Raw genomic sequence first — 20,792 nt, 5'->3', positions numbered from 1 at the left:
ACTCTGTTTTCTACTTTATGGCTTGTTTTAGGAGTAGGAGGTGTCCGCTTTATTGGGGTCTGCTGATATCTGATGAGGGTTCTGAGCCTCGCTGGGTAAATAATTATGTGCTGATCGAGCTGAAATGTGGGATTATCATCATAACTGTGCACTTTCTTTGAAGCGGAAATATGTGAACGACCACTTGTAAAATAGGGGCGGTGTTGCCCAGAGCGTAATATTCTGTATATAAGAAAAGACTGGTGTTTCGTTTGGAGCAGTCTCCTGAGAACATACACTGTGCTGTACTTCTCGGATACCTGTGATTGGTCTGCAGCCAATAAATACGATCTTTGACTTCATCTAGAAGACTCTGTGTTTCTGTGGTCTAAAACAGGAAGAACTCGAAGTCTTCGGGTGTGTCCCCTGGCACCGCTGGGTTGGTTCTGAAAAACCCAGTATTTCAGTTGGCGCCCAACTCGGGACGATTTCAGCGGTACCGGTCCAAGCCAGAGGTTCGTGTGGGGCTTCGTGTGAAAATTCTGGAGGAAGGCCGCCACTTCATCGACCCCTGCATGTCGACGTGGTCCGAAAGTCTTTACTGCGAGGTTCTCCGCGTCCCGACGGCTACGAAGGACTGTTGCCCTGACAATCGCCCTGTTTTGGACCCTTGATGATTTGGTAGAGCGAAACGATTTAACGAGTCTTCTGGTGACATCATCGATACCTCAGTTAAGTATAAGTGGAGAGTCTCCCAGTCCTTAGTTTGGTTCTTAGTTTGGTATCCCTTTGGGATCGCTTTGATTTGGAACTTGCAAGTGCCAAAGCCAAAGGACTCGTGTATTCACGAGACTATCGTATTCGATAATCCTTTGAAGTTTGAAACTAGACTAGTGAGCGATGATGCCTGGTTCTAGTATATTTGGAAATTTGTTTTGTTTGGGTTGTAATAGGGACTCCCGATTAGAGGATTCGTGTCCGGTTCCTCCAATTGGAACTCCAACATATGAGCTTTATGTGAAACATGGCGTGGGCCCCATTGCGTATAATGAAGTATGGATCCGATACACCAGGAAGGATGGTGTTTTAAAATGGCCCCAAAATGGTAGTTTCGACACAGAAATCCTAGATAACTTAGAAGTTAAATTATTTAAAAAGAAAGCCCGGCCGGCGATGTTTGATTCTTTCCGCCTATGGCGAAAGGAAGCCAAACAGAAAGAAATTAAATTAGCGAAGAAAAATAAAAGAGAGAAAGGTATGTCGATAATGCAAGCAGCCTTACAGTTTAAAGATCATGAAGAAGAACAGATGAATGAGCAGCTGCACAGGCAACGTAAACTAGTGATTGATAAATGCTACCCAGCTTTGCCGCCCCTTCAGCAAGATGCGTCAAAAGAAAAGGAGAAAGATCCCCTAATGTCACATTTGCTGAGTTCGCCACCCCCGTATGCGCGGAGTGCTACAGCGCCTCCGCAGCCTTTAAATGTACGGCCGCCAGTTAATTTGCCGCAAGCTTTCCCGCAGCCGCCAGCTCCTCCTCACCCGGCTCCTATGCCCACGGCGCAGCCCTCTCAAGGGCCGCCGGTTTCGCTGCCTGTCTCTTCTGCGCTTCCTGTGACTTTTCCTAGTGCACCAGCTGCCTCCCTCAGCGCTCTCCTGATACGACCCCTGTACCTGTATCCGTTTTTCTTCCCTCTGTCTTTCCCCCTGTTCTTGCCTCAACTTCTCCTTCTACACGACAACGAATAGCTAGTGCGGTCACTAATTTAATATCGCCTCTCTTTGGGTCATCTAGTACGACCCCTGGTTCACAGCGTAAGCAGTTGCGTAGTCAGCTGCCTGGTTCTGGAGAGAAAGAAGTATTAGACCGCATGGCACGTCAATGGATTGTTTATCCTTCAAGATATGATGTAGAGTCTGTTGTAAATGTTTTTCATCAATGGGAAGCACCAAAACAGAGATACGTTTTTGAGAAAATGTGTGAATTCCTCTGTGAGGAATTGGAAGATCATGGTTCAGACTTAAGCCCGCAGGAATTGTGTCATGTACGGATTGAATTTGGGAAAGGTACGATTGTGGGTCCCGAGGTTGAGAAAGCAGTTGTGACATTGTCTTTTAGGACTGAGGGTCCTTCTCAGTCGCTGTTTGAACATGACTCCTCTGATAGGAAGGTTAAACAATACCCTATGAAAGAAGTCCCTCCAGTATGGAAGGACGCTGTTGCAGCTGATGCCGCTCTAGGTATCGCTGCTATGCCAGCTCATTTTCAGCGTGTTTGGGTACATGTTCCTTGGAAACGATCAGAAGTTTTAGCCCTTAAGCAGACATTGCCTGACCCCCGTAAAAACCCCGCAGGATATTATAAGGAGTTATCACAAACTGCAGAATCGTGTGTCATGAATCTAGCTGACGTAGATATGTTGTTCGGGAATGTTGTTCCGCAGCCTTTATGGGGGTTGATTCGTAATACAGATCATGCTGCAGAACTAGGTGGCACATGAGCTAATATCACTGCTACAGACACTAGACAAGTTGGTGGTGCGAAACCTGAGCCCTTAGTAGCAGAACTCCCTGGTAGAATTATTACCTACATGAAGACTTTAATGCCAGCGATGCGTGTGAATTGGGATAAATTATCCGCATGCAAACAAAAGAAAGACGAAACAGTGTCTGATTTCTTCACCAGGTTTGAAGAAACATTTATCGACCACAGTGGTCAAGACATGAGTACGGAAGGTGGTCAACGGTTATTTGTTGATAAATTTTTGCACAATTTGCTTCCCGAGTTGTGTAAGAAATTGAAAGATTCAGAGAGTTCTTGGGCTGTTTCCTCATCAGCGCAAATACTGGCTACTGCACAGTATTACGAAAATAGGGATAAAGATGAGAAGGATAGAGCAGACAAGAAAACAAAAGAATTAAAGACGAAGGTTCTTTTACAGCAGGCTTACCCGCCACGTGGAGATCAGAATAACTATAAGCAAGGTCAGAGTAACTATCAACAGCCCCAACAGTTTCAGAGTAACTCGCAAAGGTTCGGGTATTCCCAACAGCGTGTTCCTGTGGGTCCCAATCAGTGTTCGTATTGCAAACAAGAAGGTCATTTTAAGTATAATTGCCCTATATTGTTGCAGCGCACGAATAATACTTATGGCATGAGAGGTAGAGGTGGTCAGCAAGCTCCTAGAGGTAGAGGGCGTGGGGACGTTCCCCAGAACGCCCCTCCTCTTCCGCCTCAAAATACGATGAATAGTTTTGATCAGCAAGCCAATGTAACTGGTGGGACAGCTCAGTACTATAATAGCGACTATTATGCAGAAGATGAAAGTGCGGAAGGTAATGATTACTAGGACAGCCATAGACAGAGAGAGGGAGTTGTTTCAGTGCCAGTGGACCAGAGTGGACCGTATGTCAAGGTGACTACAGCGGGTGTATCAGAACCTTTTCTATTGGATACTGGTGCTGCAAAGAGTTCTATTATGCACTCAAAACTCCCTGGCGCGCCTTTGTCTGGCGAAATGAATGTTTCAGTAGGTTTTTCTGGCGCCCCGGTTAGGAACCCGATCTCTAGTCCTATGCCCCTTTCTGTTGGACCTCGTGAGCTGAAAGCACCCCTTATCCTAACGACAGGATGTGGTGAAAACCTGTTAGGATTGGATTTGTTAAAGAGATTACATGCGACATTATATTGTTCCCCCTCGGGAGTACAACTTACACTGGGTAGGGAAGTGATTTCTCCAATGTATTTGTCGAAGAATAAACTGCCAGCCGAATTGTCATCTCTTCCGGATGTTCTTTGGGCTACTGGTCCTAACGATGTGGGTCTCTTGGAAATACCGCCATATGCGGTCACTTTGAAAGCCAATGTTAAATTGCCACGCATTCCCCAGTACAAGATCTCTAATGAAGGTGAGAAAGCGTTGTTAGCGATCATTTATGACTTGATTGAAAAGGATGTAATTGAAGAGACAAGAGGCAATGTTTGCAATAGTCCGGTTCTGCCTGTTTTAAAACGTACTGACCTTTCTCAGCCACCTGTTTACAGATTTGTGATCGATCTTAGAGAGGTCAATAAGATAGTTGTGCCACAGTTTCCAGTTGTCCCTGATATAACTGCCTTTTAACTATGATCCCAGTTTCCGCTGCTTGGTTCTCAGTGATTGATTTAAAGAATGCCTTCTTTAGCATTCCGATTGCAGAAGAAAGCAGGGATATTTTTGTTTTTAGTTTAGGAGGTCGCAGCTTCCGCTTTAAACGCGCTCCGCAGGGCTACTGTGAAAGTCCATCAATATACAGTCAGGCTCTAAAAACGCAGCTTGATACAATTGTTCTACCTAGTGGTGCTACCCTTATTCAGTATGTTGACGATTTACTAATCGCCGCGGATACTGTGCCTGGTGCTTTTCTGTGAGTAAACATCACAGGTGTCTGGCCGTGTCTAGTGAGTAAACATCATGAGTGCCTGGTGCTGTTCAGTGAGTAAATATCACAGCTACATGGTGCTGTTTATTGAGTGAACTTCATGGGCGCCTGGTGCTGTACAGTGAGTGAACTTCAGGGTTGCTTGGTGCTGTTCTGTGAGCAAAGTTCACAGGGGGGCTGGTGCTGTTGCAAGTGTAAACGTCATAGGCACCTGGTGCAGTTTTATGTGTACACTTCACTGGTGCACCTGATGCTGTTAAGTGAGTAAACTGCATTGGCACACATGCCACTCTTCTGTGTGTAAACTGGTGCCTGGTACTGTGTAGGTACACTGATGCTTGGTGCTGTGCAGTAAGTCAGCATCGCAAGTGCCTGGTGCTCTTCAACGTGTAAACTTCACAGGTGCTTGGTGCTGTGCAGTGAGTCAACATCCCAGGTGCCTGGTGCTCTTCTACGTGTAAACGTCACTGGTGGCAGGTGCTGAGCAGTGTGTAAACTTCACAGGTGCCTACTGCTCTTCTACATATAAACGTCACAGGTGGCAGGTGCTGTGCAGTGTGTAAACTTCACCGGTGCCCGGTGCTCTTCTGCATGTAAACTTCACTGGTGGTAGGTGCTGAGCAGTGTGTAAACTTCACCGGTGCCCGGTGCTCTTCTGCATGTAAACTTCACTGGTGGCAGGTGCTGAGCAGTGTGTAAACTTCACAGGTGCCTGCTGCTCTTCTACATGTAAACGTCACTGGTGGCAGGTGCTGAGCAGTGTGTAAACTTCACAGGTGCCTGCTGCTCTTCTACGTGTAAATGTCACTGGTGGCAGGTGCTGAGCAGTGTGTAAACTTCACAGGTGCCCGGTGCTCTTCTACGTGGCAGGTGCTGTGCAGTGTGTACACTTCACAGGTGTCTGGTGCTCTTCTGCATGTAAACTTCACTGATGGCAGGTGCTGAGCCGTGTGTAAACTTCAAAAGTGCCGGTGCTGTTGTGTGTGTAAACTTCACTGGTGCATGGTGCTGTGCAGGGTGTAAACTGCACAGGTGCCTGGTGCTGTTCCGTGTTGTACATTTTACTGGTGCCTGGTGCTGAAGAGTAAGAGTCTGTTCAAATGTTCATTATGTCATGGTGGCCCTGGAGCCTAGAACATATCTAGCGTTTTGGGGGTGTCAAAGAGAGGTCAAAGTAGTTTTGGACCATATTGCGACTTATAAAACAGGAGGTGCAGACAAGGTTCCCTCACTGTGCCCAATGCCATGGTGACACCACCTGTTCTCTTTCAGCGTCTTCTCACCATTTCATCCCTCCCCTGGACTCCTCACTATCTCTGTCTCCATGAGAACAATCCTGATGGGGGAGCTGCACAGACTGCAGGGGCAGAGGAGTCCTTTAAAGCAGAAATAAACATCCTGATAACGGGGTGCCTCCCAAGAGACTTTTCCCAAAACTGATAATTGTATTATTTAAGAGCATCTCTGCTTGTACTGATTGTCACATTGTTATCACTGCAGAATGATGTGAGGAGGGGATGAAGGGCTGAAGCTCTGTAGCTCTCACACCAGCCTCAGCTCCGCCCCTTTCCGGAGACGGAAGAACGGGTAAAGCCTCTCTGTGAAGGGCGCCTGCGGGAAGGTGTAGAGAAGCTCCATGGAGTCAGCATTGTACAGGGACAGCTGCCCCCCCTCATAGTCCAGATACACTCCCAGCTTCAGGGGTTTCTCACGCGGGGACAGAGGGGTCTGAGGGGAAGTGAGAGCCTTGTAGTCACCCTCCCACCTCCGCACAGCCCAGACTCCCCCTTCAGGTGACCATGTGAAGTCTCCCTTCCTGTTCACAGACTCTGCTGCGACCCCCACAAGCCACACTCTCCCCTCCTGCAGCAGCTGCACCTCCCAGTAATGTCTGCCGGCGGTGAACCCCTCGCTCCCCAGCACACAGCGGTAGTTGGTGAATCTCTTGCGGGTGTCTGGCAGGCGTTGTACTGTCTCTGTGCGTTTCACATGTTTCCGCCCCTCAGACAGGAGGAGCCGAGGATGAGCTGTTTCAGGATCCAGAGTCACCATCACTGCAGAGAAGAGATTCACAATTAGAGATTTAATGACACAAAGAAAGGCTGTAATTACTGATTTCTTTTTTAGATATGATTAATTTAAACCACGTATGGAAGGAGCAAGCTGTGCTAGAGCACACAACACTAGACTGCTCATTACACTAAAGTGTGCCTTCATCTAGAGCACACACTACACCAAACCACACACTGCACTACATAGAGAGGAAATTCTACTACACAATACCATGTACCTTCTGGCATACTACACTACACCACACTAGGCATGTAACACTACACCACACTACCACACATGAAGCATATTACACTACACCACACATGAACTAAACTACATTACACCACACTAATATGAACAATGAATACTACACTACACCACACTTGCACACATAATGAATGCTACTCTACACCAAACTTCCACAAATGACACACACTACCACACATAAGGCATGCTACACTTCACCACTCTACTACACATAAAGCATACTACACTACACCACACTAGCACTTGATACATACTATACAATATTACCACACATGAAGCCTAGTACACTACACAACTCATGAAGCATACACAACAACAAACTACAATACATGAAGCATGCTATATTACACCCCTCTACCACATAGGAGGCATGCCACAGTACACTACCACACATGAAGCATACTACACTACATGACACTACCACACATGAAGCATACTACACAACACCACACGAGACATACTACATTACACTACCACACATGAAAAATACAACACTACACCATGCAAGACTCATACTAAAGTACACCACACTGCCGTACATGACACATACTATACTAAAGCAGGAGGAACATAGATCTCTTGGAGAACTGAAAACCCAGGTGATAAAGACCCAATGATGATGCTATTCACCGAACCGGCAGAGCGGAGAATCAACATATAAAGCACCCTGAGTTAACGTGAATGAGGGTCTCCAGAACAAAAATCTTAAGACCCTGGAAAAATAAAACGTGATTCATTCTCCTCTGATTATGATTGTAACCCTACGGAAGCCCAATTATTCTCTGCTTCTCTCTCCCTCTTTGTTTTTTACGCGTATTACGCAACAGCACACAAGACATACTACATTACATTACACTACCACACATGAAACATACAACACTACACCACACATGACGCATACTACAGTACATCACACTGCCATGCATGACACATACTATACTAAAGCTAAAGGAACAAATGATGGACAGAATGCTGAACTATGAAAACATTCACCCCTAGTCACAAGGATCTGGGTTTAATCCATCGTTCTTTGGCTCACCACGCCACCCAGTTTGGACCCAGCCATATGCAAATCAAACCACGAAACCGGTCCCAGGATGCTTGTTTCTGGTCCAGGTAGAACCTGGCTCGGCAGTTCGGGCTGGACTGTTCCCATGAGGAACGGGGTCAAGACTGATTTGTATATGGCTGGGTCTGAACTGGGGTGGCAAAGTGAGCTATTGAACAATGATGGATTCAACCCAGATCTGTGACTGGGGGTGAGTGTCTAAAACGTTTCAGTGCTCCGTCCATTATCTCCTTGCGTTTATATACTATACTAAATCACACTACCACACATGAAGCATACTACGTCACATGATATACTGTATTACCCAACACACTGTACTAACTTGAACACTGCACTAAAGAGTACACTTTACTACAACACACACTACACTAGACCGCATACTACACTAGACACAACTCAGTCACAGACTGCACAATGTATTATGTGGTACACTGCACACAACCATACACTGTGTGTATTAGCCAAACACAGAGCTAGAACACACATTGTAATAGATAGTGAAGAATACACTGCACTAGAGAGAACACTCTTAAATACCAAACATTGCTAGATAGCACACTATACTAGTGACACATTCTCGGAACTTTGCTGGGAGACAGCGAGGACTCACAGTCCCCCACTACAATGCACCGGGAGGCAATGAAGCGGCCACAGCTGCGTGTGTGAAAGGAGCCTCGTCATTGCCCGTCAGAGCCTGTCCTCGGCCGAATGAGGTCGGGCTACCACCCTAGGCTTCTCACTTTCAAAGGTACTGTACCCTGATGTTGGGGCTCAACTCTTAGATTATATTGAATTGTTGTAAGTGGGTTTCTATTGGACTCTTCAGGCTTGTACATAGTATGGTCCAACTTTACCTTTTTGTGTGTGCCGTGGCTATTTGGACACGCTTGAGATGTTGGAGAGACAGTTTGGAAATAGCACAGAGGGGGCGATGCAAAAAAAACCCCAAAACGGCACTCTGGATGGGTACACTGAGAAGGCGGTGAGGGCTTCAGACAAAGAAATGTTGTTCTCTGAAAGACAGTTCTCTATGTCTTCTGCCGCAATTACACCAACTTTGACTAGTGAGGGTGAATCTACAACAGCTAACACTCCCAAAGGATGTATGGATGGGGATCAAGAGAATAAACACAGGCACTTAAGTACCACGCAACAAGAAGAAAGTGGGCTAATGCCCGAAATGCATTGGGTTTAATCCACCATTGTTACTTATGATGAACTATGGATTGCTACATGCGGAAGAAACAAGCCTGGATTGGCATTACTCATGCATTTGAATATTGGAATTATCATGTTTTCAAATAAGGACTGAAAAAAATATTGAAGAATGAGGAAAATTGGATTACAAATTAAGATTAAACGGATTAAACTGGATTGACATCGTTGATTAGTTTGGCCCTGGTCTGATGGTTGTGCATCTTAGGACTGGTGCACTCATTGTCACCAGCTGTACTGAGTAGATCAGCTTGTTTTGGACAGAGCACAGACCAGGGTCGCACACCAAAACCCTGCCTTTGAGCATAGGTTACATTTATGGATTATTAGCGGTGTGCATTCTACCACTCATATATAGAAAGTGCATTTTCTGTCCCACCCTAATAGTTTGCACCCACATTAAGTATGTTAAAATTGAAATGATACAAAACATTGTTAGAAAAATCAATGTACCATACGATTCTGTACCATCCATCCCATTTTTATGAACACTAACATACAGAGATAATCATCACAGTAATATTAACCTTTATAACTCTTCACCACCTCTGGGCACTGAATCTTCACATTATTACACCTGTAAAAAACAACACACACATCATCTTTGTATTATAGAGTAAGACAACTTACAGCAACAGAGGATGAACATCACATAAGACCTGTATTTGAAATAAATCAGTATTAAGAGCAGCGCCTGCGGACTAGAGCTCAGTGTGAGTGACTGTTTATACACAACAGTCAAAGCTCTAATGATATCCAAAAGTGCCTTTAATATCTTATGGCAGGATGTGGGTGTTCTAAGGCAGATAGCTCGGTGAGAGGAGCGTGCATCGTATGATGCTGTGGAGTGCCACAGTGTGGGTCTTCTAGGAGCTGTGGTTAGCTCAGTGAGTGGAGGGCTGACTAACAGGTTACATCTGCTCCTGGTGGAGTCTCGAATATATACTTAATAAATACATCCTTGACTGGGGTCCATGTGTATTCCTGCCAGAACCCACAACACTATACTGTGACATCCAACCCCTGCCAGTGTAAATCTTGTCACTATTTCTCTACAACCTTGAAGGGATTAGCACACAACCTCTGTTACTGCAAAACTCCGTCATCACTGCTCCAGAACCTTAGAGTACAAACCCCTCCAAAAATATATCCTCAAGTTTAGAGGGTTCAGTGAGGGAAGTGTTCGCTGCTGGCATCTGTCTGACCTCAAGACACAACTGTGAATTACAGTTTCTGACTGCAGGTAGTACCATTTACTAGGGACTTACAAGTAAATTAAATGTACCAATCAGGTGTGAAGCAATGTTACCATGTTTTCAGGGGAGAGTCAGTGGGAGCTGGGAGGCTCCGACTGCTGAATCCATGCGGATAAAAGCCCAATGGATTGCCTCCCGTTTTTTACCCATTAAAGTTAATCCAATGGATTCATATTAGGTGTAAATAACCGCAGCCTGGGATTCAATTAAGGGCTTTGGATGCACATCCCTGTGTAAGTGGGGACTTCCAGTGCACAGTGGTGGGTCTTATTTAACACATCTCGTTCTACACAACTGTATACGCAAAGCAAGAGTCCAGAAAGTATTCTTATCCATGATTAATAAAATGAATGCCCATGCTGATCCTATAGATTTCCCATAGGAGAAATGTACAGATAGATCCAATGGATGCCACAGACCAGTTCAGCCAGAGATGAAGGAAGAATCCTAAGAAGTAACAGTGCCTAGAGATTAAAGCGTACAGTGACATGAATTTTATAGCAAGGCACGGAGGCCAATATTATGCATTACTCCTTTATAGCCGTCCTACACAGCAGAAACAAAGAATGTAGAATTAGAACAAAACATCCTTACTGTTCTAGAACCCTTTCGAACATGCATGACTTAGTAAGCGCAGCTATCTTCCTTAATTTGATTCTGTTCATACACAGATAAGTGCTATTTCAAGTTACTTCTGAAATGTATGAGAAGATGTGTTATTAATGGGTAAATGAGGGAGGTTGATAACTAGGTCTGTTGTTGGGGAAGTCAGATTGCTTGTGGTATTTTGTCCTCAAAAAAATAACTGGTTTACAGAGAGGAGAGCTTAAACTGAGTATAACATGGATGGTGAGGGAGTTGCGAAGAGACACTGGGAAGCTGCTTTTAAAGGTGGTTGGTTTGTAGGAGCTTTGAGGTGGTGTTGAGTGTGTCAAGGGTTTGAGGGGGGGTTTTGGGCACGTCAGGACGTCTCTTCTGAGAGGAACTTAATAAGGAGTATGCAAGGCTTAAGGAAGGAATTTCTTATCTTTTTGATAGTGTAAGCGCACAATACGATAGAGGGATCGTCGTATTTTGAAAGTTTTTTGGTTATTAATGAATACTTTAGTTCATTGTAAGTTACATTCCTTTTGTATGATTTCTAGGGTAGCTTGGCCATCTGGTCACACCATGCCTTTCTATGGTATGGGCGTCCAGATGACTGGAATCAGAGACTGGCCATCTGGTCATCCCATGTCTTGCAAGGCGAGATGCTGCCATTCATTCTTTAGGAACATCGGGCAGAGTGGGAAACCGCATGGCAGCAGTCGGAGCCTAACCAAGTGGTTGTGCCTGGGTCAAGCACAAGGAGCGCCAAAGCTCTAACTGGGCATCCTGATTGGAGCTTGTTACCCTGACGAAGAAGGAGAGCCCACTGGTGACCTCTGGAACCCCATCCTAGGCGCTTTGTGACACAGGGGCCAGCAAATGGAGCCCAGGTGCAGAGCCCCGCACCATCAGACCTGCTGGAGCTCTGTCTGTCCCCAAAGCAGGGGAGCCCAGGTGTGGCTTACCGCAGCCTAGCCTAGATGCTCTGTGTGATGGCAGGCTCGTGAATAGGGACCGCCGGCGCGGTTGACGGGGCCTCAGAGCCTGTTGAAGCCCTGGCTGGCAGCCCATCCTGAACTTTGCACTCTGCTGAAGCAGGGAAGCCCTCTGGAGTCCTGTGCAACCCCAAATTGAAAATGAGCTTAGCAGAAATTCAAAGACAACTCAGAATTCTGACCCCTGATTCATACCCAGAAATCATGTGATATAGGGCGGGCTGGCTGAAGCCACTTAGCAATTGCAAAGCCTGCTATTCGCTTACTCACAGGGTCTGCAACTGCTAAATGGCTTTTACAGATGTATTCCGCCCCTTATTCTGAATCTGCAGCAGGAACTGAATTGCAAACTGGGTCAGAAACGTTTTCCATACCGCAATTTGGAAGGAGCGAATTGCAAACTATTCATAGGTTACAGAGTCCTCAAAGGAAAATAACGTTTGTTTGGGAGTAGGCAATCCAGTGGACCCTGACAATGCTTAAATAAACTTATGTTTAAAAAAGCAATTTTGTTTCATAAATGCAGACTTGTTTCCTTTAAGGCAAGTTAGGTGCATTTAGGAAAAGTAATACTTTATTTAAATACGATCACAGACATTGTGTGCAGAGCGAAGGAAATTTTAATCTACTTCATGAATATTGATGAGGTAGGTAGGATTGCAACCCACTCCAATTTGGAATTTTCTGAACTGACCTAATCATGCATAGGTCGGACCACAACATTCTACACTGGTTGCTATTTGCGGCCAGTGTTTTGTACACCTGGCCCTTATTTTTTATGTTATATGTATATTATGTTTTATATACAAATCATCATGAGTCACACTGGTGTTGGGGGGGCGTGGAATGGCGCCGATGGAGTGAGCAGCGCTGCTTGGGAGCTCCCGTCGGCCAGCCGCCATCCACAATCATCCTGACGCCCCACGAAGGGCCTGAACCCCCACGAGGCATCCCCACAATGGCCAGCGCAGAGGGAACTCACCGGAGGTGAAGCGAGCCTCCCTAACGGCCAGAATAGGGCGATAATAGCAACTGTGAGCGTGCCCGGGTGCACAGCCAAGATGGCGGCGCCCAGCGAGTGCTGACGAGCCCAGACACCGCGCAGGACACTAGCGCAAGTGATTCGGGAGACGGATTGCCAGGGCCCCCCTTCAGCCCCAGCGCCGGCACCAAGCAACCGACCGGTGGGACCCCCCTCGGAGCTGGCTGAGGGGAAAGGACATGCACTAATCGCGGCGCTCGGGAGCGGGCAAAATGGCGGCGCACCCGGACGGCAGCGCCTGAAGGGACGCCGGAGCACGGTCACAGACCCGTGGCGCTTCCCTTCAGCCCTTCAAGTAGGATCCGACATAGGGCCTTGGAGTCTGGGCAATATAGCCGACGGAAGAGTGCTGCTGGAGGGCAAACGCGGTGCATGGGCCACTGAGCGCGGCCTGGACAGTGGCGCCAAGTGGGCGCCTAGGTTCACAGAGGGAGTGCACGGGGCCAGCGAGAAGGCCTTGAAACCACTGGGCGGCAGCGCAGGAAGAGCGAGTGCACTGCTGACAGATTTGGACACGCCGGCGGTGCGCAACGGCGGAGGCGACTGGGGAGCTGCTGCGGCGTAGACTGAGGCCTGCAGGGCTCCCCTCCGGGCCCACTGGGTGCGAATCAACGCGAGGAGCGGCGGCCAACACAGAGGTACTGGCAGGGGAGCGCAGGAAGACCAGCAGGGAGGGGAGACGGTAAAGGTATCAGAGGGCCTCCCCGGGACGCCACGAAGAGCGACCACTGCTGCGCGGCCTGGGTTGCCGGCGCTTGGGCGAGCAAAGGAAACAGCGCCCTGACGGTGAGGAGGCGGGACCATCCCTAACAGCCTGACTCCATCACTCACACAGTCCAGAGGGAGCACGCACACAGATCAGAGGGACTTGGGGACCTCAGGGGGCGCTAGCCTGAACCCCGAAGTGAGTGGAGATTGTGACTTTGAGAGAAGACCTGGGAAGCCCTGAGAGCAGCTCCCACGAGCGGAAGGGGCGGAGGAGCAACGGAGCTGGACCGCACAAGGCGCTGATGCACCCAAGATGGCACGTTCCGAGCGGCGGTGACGCCGGAAGGCCCTGAGGATCTGGACGGTCGGCGCATCCTGGGAGTTGCCTGGAGGGGGCCTGCCGACGGAGCCCAGTTTGCGCCCGCAATGGAGGGTGATGATATCCCATGAGCGCACGTAGCGCCTGAAGCATAGTGGAGCGGGAAGACACCATGGAGAAGCCTCTGAAGTGGAAGGAGAAGGAGGAACTTGCAGCGGGCAGACCCCCAGTCGAGGCCGAGAAGTCTGCTACGAGGACGGACCACCCAGCAGAACCTACGCTACAGGACATACTGCAAGCTATCACCACTTGCCGGAGAAAATTGAAGGTCGCAACATGGCGGACTATCTCGAGAAATGGCTCAGGGACGAAGTAGCGCCGACCGGCCTGTCGAATTTCTTCACCCTGGAGAGGGCGCACTGCGTCCCGGCTAAGCCGCCCTCGCACGCCGCCCCGCCACGAGTGGTGATAGCGAAACTCCTCCACTACAAGGACCGAGATCACATCCTCCTCAGGCGGGGCTCAAAGGCGACATCCAAGTGCACAACTCTATGGTGCGCATCTTCCCGGACTTCTCCAGTGAGGTGCAGCGTCGAAGGGGATCGTACCGATATGTGAAACAACGATGACCCCAGCTGAACTACAAATACGTGACACAGTATCCGGCCACACAGCGGGTGACCACAACGGAGGGCACCGAATTCTTCAGGACTCCGCAGGAGGCATCTGACTGGATAGACCGACATGGCGGAACAGCACAAGCGCAAGATCTGACAGGGGGACGGAGGCGAGGACTGCACTCAAGACACCGGAAGCACGGAACCGAGATCCTGGCACCTCCGCAGGAGGAGGCACAACTAGAACGACGGAGTGCAATACAGGTGGTGGCGCTGATTAGCGGGGGAACTGAGAGAGAGGCGAGGAACAGGCAGACACGGGCTCGGAGAATGGATTCAGCGAGTCTGACGCACAGAGTCTGATACTGCCAGATGTCACACCACAGGCGGCGGATGACATCATCTAACGGTGGGGAGCGAGAGCCAGTGAGAAACGTGATCAGACTGCTGCAGGTCACTGCAACGTCTGTATTAAGGTACAGGGGCATACGCGGGGGTGTAGCTGAGGGACGGTTCACTGCAGACTCTGTGGAGGATGGCGGCTGCAGAGACTGGGAGAACACCGGCAAGGGGCCACCCCTGGAGATTGACTGATTGAACTGCAAGTAGTCACTTTTAGACTTTTTCTACTGGTTTGGATGGGAGGGGTTTTCCTACTTATCCTGGGGAGTGGGAGTTCGGGAACAAGTTCACTGTTGTCATGGGGGGGGGGGGGGTAACCTTGCGTTGCGCTATATACAAAACATTATGGCGGGGAGAGCGAAGGGCGAGGGGAGGACATTGTTTCGCCTGGGTAGTGGGCGAAGTACCAACTCCACTGTCAATGGCTGATAAACGACACTATAAATGAATGACGTGGAACATTACGGGAATGCACACCATGTCAAAGCGCACAAGGTACTCTCTTACATCAGACGATGGGGGGCCCAGATAGCCCTCCTGCAGGAAACTCACCTAACACAGAAGGAAGGGCAAGCACTATACAAAAGATGGAGGGGGCAGCTCTACTACACCACCTACTCGGCCTATGCGAGAGGGACGTTAATATGGATCCAAGCGGGAGTGCCGTTCCAGTTGATATCCTCAGTGGTAGACCCGGAGGGACGCTATGTAGCAGAGGGCCGAGAGATCAGCATAGTTAGCGTCTATGCCCCCAATGTAGATCAACCCACCTTCTTTGCGACATTAAACCACAGATTAGCGCCATACCTTGCGGCTGCGGTCATAGCTGGGGGCGACTTCAATAGCGTGGACAATGTGCTGCTGGACAGATCCCACCCCCCATTGCAAAACTCCCAGGCGGTGCGCGCCTCCCAAGCATTCACAGCGTGAAGACGGAACTGGGGACTGATCGACTCTTGGCACACCCTGAACCCACACGGGAGGGATTACTCCTACTTCTCAGTGGTCCATGACGTACACGCACGCCTAGACGCCCTCCTCTGCTCGGCAGATGTCCAACGCTATGTCACAAGCGCAGAGTACCTTGCGCGCACCATCTCGGATCACAACCCACTGCTCATGTTGTTGCAATGGGCACACTCGCTAGCAGCAATCCCTACTTGGAGGCTCCGGCCAGACACCCTGAAAGACCAGGTCTTCAGAGACGGGATCAGAGGCGAAATAAAGCACTACTTTCAAAATAACGTGGGCACGGCTGGGTCACAGAGTGTAGAGTGAGACGCGTTCAAGGTGGTCTTGAGGGGCCAATGTATAGCACGGGTCACGGGGGTTCAGCGCATCCTCACGCGTGAAGTCGGCTCTGAGAGACATAGAACGCCAGAGGCCGGGTCGTCCAGAACTACACGTGGCGTTCTTAGACGCCAAAGAGGAAGTGGCGAAGCACACAGAGAGGCTTCAAAGCTTCGATTATAAGAAGTATTTGGTCATGGTCACTCCTGGCGTGGCTGACGAACCCGACAACTAGGGGCACTCCGCTAGTGGAGGATGAAGACAAAGGAGGGGGCCAGACGAGATTAATGAGATCTTTGCGCGATACTATGCCAACCTCTACACGAAGACGCACATATGCGAACCGGTAGACATTAGGGAATATCTGGCTGACCTGCCGTTAACAGTTCTGAACCCTGAAGTGGCGGGCTTACTTGGAGCTGAGATTACCCAGCGGGAAATTCGGGTCGCTATCAAGGGCATGACCCGCAACAAGACCCCAGGCACCGATGGCTTCCCGGACTAATTTTATTGCTGGCCCCGCAGCTGGCTGCGATGAACCAGGGGGCCTGAGAGTTGGGAGAGCTGCCAGAGAGTGCCAGAGAAGCCCTTATTATCCCCATACCCAAACCTGGAAAGGAACCCCATGACTATACGGCCTACAGGCCACTGTCCATGCTCAACATGGATTATAAAATTCTCAGCAAAATCCTAGCGACGCGTCTTCTGCCACACATGCCTCTACTGGTGCACGCAAACCAGGCAGGATTCATCCCGGGGCGGAACACGGCCATAAACATCCAGCGGCTCCTGGCAGTAATAGATTCAAAGGGGTATGATAAACAAGCGGCGGCAGTGTTCGCAGGAGATATTGAAAAGGCATTCGATAGCTTGGAGTGGCAAAATTTATACGAGGTCTTAACCAGGATGGGGCTGGGGGAGGGTTTCCTAACATGGGTGCGGCTCCTTTACACCTCCCCCATGGCACGAGTGTGCACTGGGAGAATTATTTCACCCAGGCAGAGTGGAGAGAGGCACAAGGCAGGGATGCGCCCTCTCCCCGCTCCTGTTCGCCCTGGCCATGGAACCAATGGCGAGCAGGGCCAGGAGCAGCCGGGACTACCAGGGCTTGGACATAGCGATAGGGCAATACTACATAGCACTATATGCGGACGACCTGCTACTATTCCTGCGCAACACAGATGGGGAGTTGCAGGGCGCACGTAGCATGCTGGCTAGTTTCGGCACCATGTCGGGCCTCAGGGTTAACTGGCAAAAATCAAGCCTATATCCACTGGCACCTGATACCCCCCCACCGCTTACGCTAGAACATCTGCGCTGGGAGCCTAATTGCCTGTAGTACCTGGGAGTCAAAATATACCATGGGGCGGCAGACTTACTGGATGGTAACGTGGAACGGGCTTTGAGGGCAGCAAAAACAGCAATGGACTTCTGGAGAACGCTTTCGCTATCCGTAGCTGGAAGGGTGGCGGTCCTGAAAATGGTGATGCTGCCGCGCTTACTATACTACTTTGGAACGCTGCCGGTATGGATTCCGCAAGCCATGTTTAAGGAGCTAGACTCGAGAATTATATCATTTGTCTGGGGTAACTGCAGGCGGAGAGTAGCACTGTTCATGCTGCGACGCCCCACGGCCGAGGGCGGACTGGCGTTGCCGGACCTCGAGTCCTTCTACCTAGCAGCACAACTATACTGGCTAATTCAGTGGCTCGCGGCAGATCGGAACCCGGGTCGGGAGCGGTGCCCAGCGGCACAAGACACGGCCACACTTGTGTCGCACCTCGGCTGCGGACACGACAGAGACTAGGGTGATAGTGCGCTGCTGGACCAGATACCTGAGGAAAGTGGGCGCTGCAACTCCCTACTTCCCTGACATACCACTTGCGATGCTGCGCTATCTTCCACAGGGGGTACACTGGGCAGGGTTAGAGGACTGGGTGGAAGCGGGACTGCGAGAGGTGGGTGACTTATACTGTGACACTGTGCTCCTTCCCTTTGCAGACTTGCAGGCCGCATATGACCTGCCAGAGGGACATTTCCTGAAACAGAGGGCCCTAACACTTAGAATTAGAGCACACTGGAAGACCGGGAACACTGAGTACTGGCGGGGTGCAGGTATGTGGCGTTATCAGCAGGAAGGATCAAGACGGTGTCCTGTCTATGTAAGGCAATATGGCGGGACATGCAACAGCCGCTAGAGCGCTTGCGAACACAATGGGAGGGGGACATTGGCAAACCAATACCTGAAAAAGAATGGGACAAAATCCTAGAATGCCCCCCGAAAATATCTCGGAACGCGCGCTTCAAGCTAATTAACTACTATGTGCTGCATAGGGCATATTTGACACCAGTTCGCATTCAACGGTACTTTGGTGCGGACTCTGCGGCTTGCCCCAGGTGCGGGGAGAGGGAGGCGCACATACTCCATATGTTCTGGAGCTGTCCCACGCTGCTACCATTCTGGGGGGCAATCAGACAGACAATCAGTGACCTGATTGACAAAGAACTCCCACAGACCCCGGAACACTTCCTCTTAGGATGGTTCCCTCATACGGCCAGGAACAGAGTGACAGGGAAGTTTCAGGACCTTGCCTATATTTTAGCTAAACAAAAGATAGCCAGGAACTGGAAGGCGCCGAGCGGGCCCAGACTCGCCACTTGGAGAAGAGAGCTCGAAAGATGGGCAAGGGCGGAGGGGAGACTGTTACTCCGAGAGGCCAGGGGGAATAGGCAAAATGACAATGGCCAGAGCCTGGGAGGATCTTGTGGGGGAACTAGTGGCAGCTGACGCAGACGCTAACAGCGAAGGGACCGCTGCAAGAGTGGCAACACCGGATCCAAAAGACGGGCACTTAGAGCATCCTGTTCACACACCTGAGAGAAACAGCACGGCACCAACTACTTTCCAGGGCCCTTAAATCTGCTCATCTCCTTGGACATATTTCCGGGTTTTACCTATTAGCAAGCAACTCAAGAGGGGGAGGGGAGTTAGTTTGTCATGAAATGGTTTTGGGGGAAAATACACCACAATTGTACCAGTACAAATGTACCTGCACATGTATGCAATGCTATAGCATAAATGCCAATAAAATATGGTTAAAAAAAAAAATCAGTCACACTGGTGTTATACATTTGGCACATCCCTGAGTATGATAAATGCCTTGCAGGCGTAATTTTGCTCACACTTAAAAACTATTTAAGACACAAATGTTTTGTGTGTTTGAAGAATTACTGACTACATAAAAATGCATAGTTGTGTACACTAAGATATTACTAAGGTACATCCATTCACTATTACAACTAAGAATAGCACCCTTAACAAGTTACTTAAGATATACATTTGTCTCGCTACATTCTGCAGACATCCGTGATCCAACAAGATATTAGTAAAGTACATCCATTCACTATCACAACTAAGCATAGCATCCTTGACGACAAGTTACTTAAGATATACATTTGTCTTGTAGAGATCCACTACGTCCTGCAGACATCTATGATCCAACAGAAGTGAGGAGTGAATGTGGGAGAGTCCTATGTCTCTGTTTTCTCTCTTATCGCCGTTTCTACAACTGGTCCTCATATTCCTGTGTAGCGGTGGAAGTTAGAAAGCTGGGGCATTCCACCTAATCTGTTAAAGGCCATCAGATCACTATGAAGATACCTGGGTGCGGGTCAAAACCAGCGGCCGCACAGTGTCCCCTAAAATATACACGGAGAATGGGTTGAAGCAAGGATGCGTGCTGGCCCCCATCCTGTTCAATCTATACACAGCAGACCTGGGGGAGGCCCTAAAAGGAGATAGTCTAGTGGTTCCCAGACTTGGAAGCGTGAGGTTGCCAGTGCCGGTGAGCCTACAAAGAGCCCTAAATGCACTAAACCGTTTCAACAATACCAACAACTTGACAATTAATCAAGGCAAGACCAAGGTGGTCATTTTTGGGACATACTATCGGAAGAAGAACACACAATGGCTAATGGGCAATCTACAGATCAACACGGTGGATGCAAACAATTATCTAGGAGCAGGCCAAGGAAAGGCCCACCTGAAACAACTGAGCTCCAAGGCCACCAAGGTTACACACCAACAGCCATTAACTATGGCCACCTGGCCTTGCCAGGGCTATTGGATGCCGCCCTTAACTCAGCCAAAGTAAAGGCATATAAAGCTTTGCTCAATATTCCAAGGTTAGCTAGGAACGCAAGGCTAAGACTGGAGCTAGGCTTAGCAAGGCCAGACCTGATATGCCAGGGGGAGATTATAAAATCATATTTAAGGACACTGAGGGCCCCGGTCCACTCCCTGAAACACCACCTGAGAATAATTTTCGAGGGGTCAGGCTCAGCCTGGCACATTAGCCTAGGAAAAGCGCTTAAAACACTGAAGATCAAGGAAGACAGCATACCACGCTGGACATCCCCCTGAACGCTCGGAAAAGATCTATAAACCAGCAAGTGCACGAAACCTCCTTTGATCTGGACATTAAAACTCTCCGCTCAAGCGCCCTCCTAGATCCTCTGAATAACTCCTACAAAGCAGGCAAAGCACAACCCTACCTAAGCGAGGATCTCAC

General features: G+C 49.1%; 1 protein-coding gene across 1 annotated transcript in view; it reads right to left on the bottom strand.

The window, feature by feature from the left end:
• Positions 1-3,960: 3,960 nt before the first annotated feature.
• The window catches only part of LOC146802308 (E3 ubiquitin-protein ligase TRIM39-like), a 95,589-nt gene continuing 78,757 nt past the window's right edge, over positions 3,961-20,792 (bottom strand). The window contains exons 5-6 of the mRNA XM_085621880.1: positions 9,532-9,581; positions 3,961-6,455 (exon numbers count right to left, since the gene is read on the bottom strand). Of these exons, the coding sequence (XP_085478006.1) occupies positions 5,944-6,455; positions 9,532-9,581 (562 nt within the window). The 3' untranslated portion in view covers positions 3,961-5,943. The remainder of the gene's footprint in view (positions 6,456-9,531; positions 9,582-20,792) is intronic.

This window comes from Triturus cristatus, chromosome 8 (genome assembly GCF_964204655.1).
Source record: "Triturus cristatus chromosome 8, aTriCri1.1, whole genome shotgun sequence".
Taxonomy (NCBI): domain Eukaryota; kingdom Metazoa; phylum Chordata; class Amphibia; order Caudata; family Salamandridae; genus Triturus; species Triturus cristatus.
This window is presented reverse-complemented; position numbering and strand designations above follow the sequence as displayed.